The sequence below is a fragment of the Sinocyclocheilus anshuiensis genome, unplaced genomic scaffold (genome assembly GCF_001515605.1).
Source record: "Sinocyclocheilus anshuiensis isolate Anshui unplaced genomic scaffold, SAMN03320099.WGS_v1.1 scaffold152, whole genome shotgun sequence".
NCBI lineage: Eukaryota > Metazoa > Chordata > Actinopteri > Cypriniformes > Cyprinidae > Sinocyclocheilus > Sinocyclocheilus anshuiensis.
The window spans coordinates 2,514,090-2,520,891 of NW_015555781.1; the positions used below are offsets into that span (position 1 = coordinate 2,514,090).

Consider the following 6,802-nt stretch of genomic DNA (forward strand, 5'->3'; position numbering starts at 1 on the left):
TCACCATTAACTTGATTTCAAAAGGTTATTAAAACTACTACTAAGGTTTAAACTACTCCTTAAGAACATACAGAACAAAGAGTTGATAATATAATGCGTTTAGGCACAAACGCTTGGCAAACATATTTAACAAGGGAATCGGAAAGTAAAACAGAAACCAGATTTAGAGCTTTGTCCAGCCTAATTAAGTGAGATAAGAATAAACCAAACCCAGCGGGCATGTGGTCTCAGAGGACTATAGAGGAAAATGTCTAATTAAATAAATAAAATGGCAAATAATTAAATTTATGCCACTCTTTGATTCCAGCATAATGACTCTCATACAGACAAGTGTATGTGTCATTAATGGAGGTCTGTACTTGATGGCCACAATGAAAAATGGCTGTTAAATCGCTTTCCTCTCCTAATCAAAGCAATGATCTTGAAAGTGTGTTTTTGTTAACTGCTGCAAAAAAGGCACAAAGTTCTCCGCGTATTCGAAACCGTGCGGAAAGCACATTTATCTGTGCTTTGATGAGCAGCTAGAAGAAGAGCTAAATGCCTTGTGCTTCTCAGAACAAAGGATGAGTGGGATCTGATGGCTTATGAAGTTGTGGGTAAAACAGGGAGATACAGACGGCCTAGACACAGAAGTTCTGATGTCTGTGACAGACACTCCTTCATGGAGAGTCTATTGTGACATTTCAGCTCCGGCGCTCCTCACACGTTTGACTGATGGATGCAGGGGCCAAGGCGTTTAACAGACTGCCAAAGTGACACGCTCACGACGTACACAACACTTCCTGTAGCAATCAGCTGTGTGAGAAAGGCACAAACAAAAACCGCTGAAAATGAAAAGCTCAAACGGGGTTCCAGAGACTGGATTTTCATGTTGTGGGTTTTGAATATATTATGATAAAGGATACAAATAAGTTTGTGCATAATCTCTAAAGTACATGGACTACAATGAGCAGAAACCAGCATTGTTTGCCCAGGACTTTCAAAATGTAATGTGTTTGCATTGATGTGCAAATTATATTTTCATATCTCTACTTCCCCTTGGCCTTTTATGCATTAATATTGACCGCCGTAAACAATTACCTGGCATATTTAAAAGCAAGCATTTCACTCTGAAGAACACAAGATGAGCTTAACTAAAGAAAGTAACAGTCTTTTCAGGTTGTAAACAAGCTAATGTGACGCGTTCTGTTACATGAAACCGATTTCTCCTGGTTTTAGGGAGCAGCGCAAGATCCGAGAGCCTCTTCAATGGTGTTTACAATCACAGTGGAAAGTTGGTTTACCGTCAGAGTTGTTGTCTGCAAGTGACGCTACTCTGAGAGGAACCATGCACCACCAACACCACAAAGCAGCAACAAGGTGTCTGCTTGTCAGGGACCAACTGAAATTTCCACTGCGCTGCTCGTGACACACTCTCTCCAGGATTTCTCCTCTTTTCAAGCCCTTTTAGTCTTTTTCAGTTCTCATTTCAACAGCAAAAACGTGTCAGTTTCTTTCTGAAGCACAATGTAAACCCAGAAAACAGAAACTCTGCTTCTCAAAACCATTTATTACATAAAAGACACCATGCATTGTTGTGTCAGCTGCAAAGTACATTCCGGTGTCTGTTTATAAAATAATATTTACAAAAATAGATTAAATCAACGCTTGGGAGTTGGAGATTTTTTCCCCTACAGTGGCATCAATCTCAACAATAAATATACACACATCTATATGCTGCATGTTTAAAATCACAGGGGTCAGTATAAGGGTAGTTGACATCAATAATTAATTTTTTTCATAATTCTATTTATAATTATTACACATGGAGTTTTCATGACTTTGTAGTACGTGACTGATTAAATAGAATATTTGTACTGTAAAAAAAAAAATGTATTAAACATAAAATCTATGTAATTAACAAATAATTAAATATATATTCAATTTAAACTATATATTTAATTATTTGAGTGATAAAATGGAATATTTGTAAAGACAAGACATCCCATTTTGGGGTCAGCACCAAATTAAATTGACAAAAGTGAATTTATATGCACGGAAAGCATATTAAATGCAAGAAAAGCGTCTACTTTTTCAAATAACTTTTGTGAAAATAAAATTAGTGAAATAATGTTCCATCGTCATTCAGCGTAAAAGATACATTTATGTAAAAAATAAAACATACTTTCTCTGACCTGTACTTATTAAAATATATAAAAGAAAAAGTGGTCATACAAAATTTTATTACAGTTTAAATGATTAAAAACTAACTGCTGACAGATGGGTAAAACCTAGTAGTTTGAAGGATAGTGGCAAAGACTGGTTTAATTGTAATTTTAAATCTTCTTTTAAATTAATGTCATCCAATGATTCTTGTTTTAAATATGCCTGACAAGATTTTTTGGTACATTTTAGTAAATCATGGTAAAAATGTATGATAGTCATTATTTTTGCTCAGAAGAAAAAGTTAAACAGAACACATAATGTTCGGGGAAAAAAGAAGCTTAAATGATGCTTAAAAACCCCTTTTCGTTATATACACACATTAAATTTGTAACAACACAGACCCCATGAATTTTTTTTTTTTTTAAAGCCTACAAAATTTTCCCTTATACATTCCCATTAATTTAACCTTAAATGTAATGTATTTAAAAAATGTTCGTATTATTTTTAAGATACCCATAAATCATGATATTTCTAAATGGCAAGCAGTAAGTCATCTTTAAAGAATGGAACATTAAGTAAACACCAGAAACAGCTCTCACTGTGATAACATCTAGAGATAGATAGAGAAGATAAGAGCCCACTTCAGGACATCAATCAATGACAGCTTAAACAGGCTCCAAAATAATGCCAGCATAAAAATAAAAAAAGTTGCAAATTACAGTCAGTAGCTTGACATGTAAATATAGATAATGCCATTGAAATACAGTATGAACTAGAGATACAGTAAAACCCTGGCAAGTATTTGTAGCAGCTGAAATGGGCACAGAATTAAGCCACATGTGTGTTATCTGCACAAAGACTAACCTTTACAAACACATTACAAATGTGGGCTTGTATTAAAATAAATATAGAAGTCACAAATATTAATTTATGTCATTTGCCTATAAAGATAAAAGTACATACTGTATATTGCAATAATGGTGGTATCAGATTCAATTTACAGTTATACACAAATCAACCAGAATACAACTGAAGCAAAATTCAGTGGTCCACGCTATATTAAACATTACAGGTGGATGCTGGGAAGGATAATATTTTATTGACAACAGCTCCACTTCAGGAGAATAATAGATAAGAAGCTCTGGGATGAGAACATTTCCACTGCTTACCATGTGAACCTCAGGAGCATCACATGGTACCATTCCCCATCCACGTGTTTGCATTTTTTTTTTTTTGACAGCAGAGAGAAACACACCTCACCTTTGACGCCTTTGACAGAGTCACTTTCTGTTCACACGCCTGTGCCGCATGCATACATTCCACCCTTGCTGGAAACAGAGGTTTGGTGCGCCATAAGCCGTTGCTCCCGTGATCAGGTCACAGCAGGTCCTGCTCCACCCAGACAGTCTTCTTCTGCTCCTCAAAAATCTTGTCCTTGATGATCCTGACGAGATCCTCCACCCCACCCCAAGAGTCAGGCTCCACACCCGCATACAAGCACGGCAGCGTCTCCAGCTCCTTCTCCCTGGAGCGACACATCTTCAAGAACTCTTCCTCAGAGTCCACTTTCAGAGGGAGCCTTCTGCTCGAAGAAAACATCAGAAGCGATTACTAAATGATCTGAGGAACAGTTGACCTTGAATAATGAATCTTCAAACTAGAACTAAATAATGAATATGACACTCATTTAAGAGTGCAATGAGTCTTTGCAAGAATGAAGACCTTGGAAGAGTTCTTACCTTAATCTTTTGATGTTCCGATCACAGATTTTGATGAAGATCACGATGGGATAGATCTCTCTCCTCAACAAGTCTTTCACACAGCTCAGATCAGCTTCCAGAAGACAGTGCTTATTCTAAAAAAAAAAATAATAATAATTTAATATGATTTATTCTCCCTAAAAATACACTTTTTAAGTTTTGTTCTATTTATTTAATATTATCAAAAAGCAACCGTTATAGAGGAATATAAACAACGTTGTAAATGGTAATTGACAATATAAAGCAGAAAAGAGAATTGAGAACTGAAGAGAGTATTGTGAGGTGTCGTTTCTCATTTTTTGTCCTGTTTTTGGCACACCTCTCGAACAAGTGAGATTTGCAGTGGAAAAATAGACTCATCTCCTGACACATTAGCAAGTCAAAAACAATATGCTGCCTCTCATCTAACCACCTGATAAACCCCCAACAAGCAGATTGCATCTGCAGCCATCAGGAGCATCAGGTCTGTCTCCTACATACCACTGCTGATTCCCCTTTATATATACAGTCATGTGAAAAAGTTTGGACACCCTATTGAATTCCATGGTTGTCTGTATCGGGGCATAATTAAAAAAAAAAGATCTGGTCCTTGGCAGGTCTTAAATTTGGGAAAATAAAACCTCAGGTGAACAGCAACACATGACATATCACACCGTGTCATTATTTATTTAACAAAAATAAAGCCAAAATGGAAAAGCCATGTGTGACAAAGTTAAAACACCCTATGTTTCAGTTGCCTGTAGATCCACTTTTAGTGGATTAAGTAATAATTTTCTGTATGACTTTATCAGTCTCTCACATCGTTCTGGAGGAATTTTGGCCCACTCTTCTTTACAACGTTGCTCCAGTTTATTGAGGTTTTGGGGCATTTGTTTATGCACAGCTCTCACCACAACATTTCAGTCAGGATGAGGTCTGGACTTTGACTGGACTGCTGCAACCCCTTGATTCTTTTCTTTTCAGCCGTTCTGTTGTAGATTTGCTGGTGTGCTTGGGATCATTGTCCTTGTGCATGACCCAATTTTGGCCCAATTTTAGCTGTCGGACGGATGGTCTCAAATTTGTCACCCTTACTATTAACATAGGGTAAGTAATGGTCAGGCACTGCTAATCAAATGCCTTTGGTTATCTGATCATCAGCAAGTGTGAGCACCTCCATTAAAGCAGAAGTTTTGGCAGTTTGCTGGTCTGGAGCCTTCAGGTCCCCAAGAACAGACCGTGTAATGCTCAGAGAAATGGCAGACTCTACAGGCCTCAGTTAACATGCTAAATGATAAAGTTCAATTAGAAAAATATTGGATATGGGTTCAATTAAATAAAGTATGGCATATTTGGAAGGCTTGCCAGAAGAAAGCTTCTTCTCTCTAAAGAAACATGGCAGCACGGTTTAGGTTTGCAAAGTTGCATCTGAACAAACCATAAGATTTCTAGAACAACATTCTTTGAACAGACGAGACCAAAGTGGAGATGTTTGGCCATAATGTACGTTTGGTGAAAATTTAAAGAGCATATCAGCACAAACACCTCATACCAAAAGTCACAAATACTGGTGGAGGGCTGATGATTTTGGGCTTGTTTTGTAGCCACAGGACCTGGGCACCTCACAGTCATTGAATCGACCATGAACTCCTCTGTATACCAAAGTATTCTAGAGACAAATTTGAGACCATCCGTCCGACAGCTAAAGTTGGGACAAAATTGGGTCATGCATAAGGACAATGATCCCAAGCACACCAGCAAATCTACAACAGAACGGCTGAAAAGAAAAGAATCAAGGGGTTGCAGCAGTCCAGTCAAAGTCCAGACCTCATCCTGACTGAAATGTTGTGGTGAGAGCTGTGCATAAACAAATGCCCCAAAACCTCAATAAACTGGAGCAACGTTGTAAAGAAGAGTGGGCCAAAATTCCTCCAGAACGATGTGAGAGACTGATAAAGTCATACAGAATTTTTTTTTTTTTTTTTATTATAGTAGTTATTGCTGCTAAAAGTGGATCTACAGGCAACTGAAACATAGGGTGTTTTAACTTTGTCACATATGGCTTTTCCATTTTGGCTTTATTTTTGTTAAATAAATAATGACACAGTGTGATATGTCATGTGATGTTGTTCATCTGAGGTTTTATTTTCCAATTTTTAAGACCTGCCAAGGACTAGATCATTTTTTTTATGATGTCCTGATACAGAAAGCCATGGAATTCAATAATTATCATTCTGACCCTCTGTTTGAAATGATCCGTTTTTAAGGGGCAACTCCCCTTAAAATGCATGCACATAAACGGCCACTTTTATGATTGGTTAACATCCTTGCATAGGAAACAGTATCAACGCTCCTCGCTATTGCATGTAAGTGTTTTGAAAACATTATCCATATAAAATCCTTAACAATAAAGTAATATAAAACCCACATAAAACAAAGTCCTTTACAGACAAAGCCACTTGTTCCTAGCACTGGGGTTTTTCTGAAGTCTGTACAGAGATGTAAACAAGCTGTTTAAACCGGACACGTCAAAGCGAACCTTCCTTTACTCTTCCATTTGTCCTGTTGTCAGGAGTAGCTCAAGCGCATGGTGTACATCAGAAATTGAATGGGAATCTGTATACTGTATCCAGTGTAGATCACATCATTGATTATAATAGGTTCTATTTGCTTTTGTGGAAACACAATGCAACGCTCGCATCCAGTGTAGGCAAGTGTCAGCCAACTGAACACCAGTAGGCTTGGCCTAGGCTGTGATAATACATAAATATTTGTCAATGTCTTGCTCTGGAGGCAGTCATATGCAAATATTTTATTTTATTTTTAATAATGAGTAGGGTAAGCTAGAAAACGTCTCAGGTTACTTGTGTAACCATGGTTCCCTGAGTAGGGAACGAGACACTGCGTCCTCTAGGGGT

General features: G+C 37.4%; 1 protein-coding gene across 1 annotated transcript in view; it reads right to left on the reverse strand.

Annotated features, from left to right (window-relative positions):
- Positions 1 to 2,377: 2,377 nt before the first annotated feature.
- The window catches only part of LOC107674584 (caspase recruitment domain-containing protein 11-like), a 17,419-nt gene continuing 12,994 nt past the window's right edge, over positions 2,378 to 6,802 (reverse strand). Inside the window, exons 23-24 of the mRNA XM_016468595.1 lie at positions 3,885 to 4,000; positions 2,378 to 3,727 (exon numbers count right to left, since the gene is read on the reverse strand). Coding sequence (XP_016324081.1) covers positions 3,523 to 3,727; positions 3,885 to 4,000 — 321 coding nt within the window. The 3' untranslated portion in view covers positions 2,378 to 3,522. The remainder of the gene's footprint in view (positions 3,728 to 3,884; positions 4,001 to 6,802) is intronic.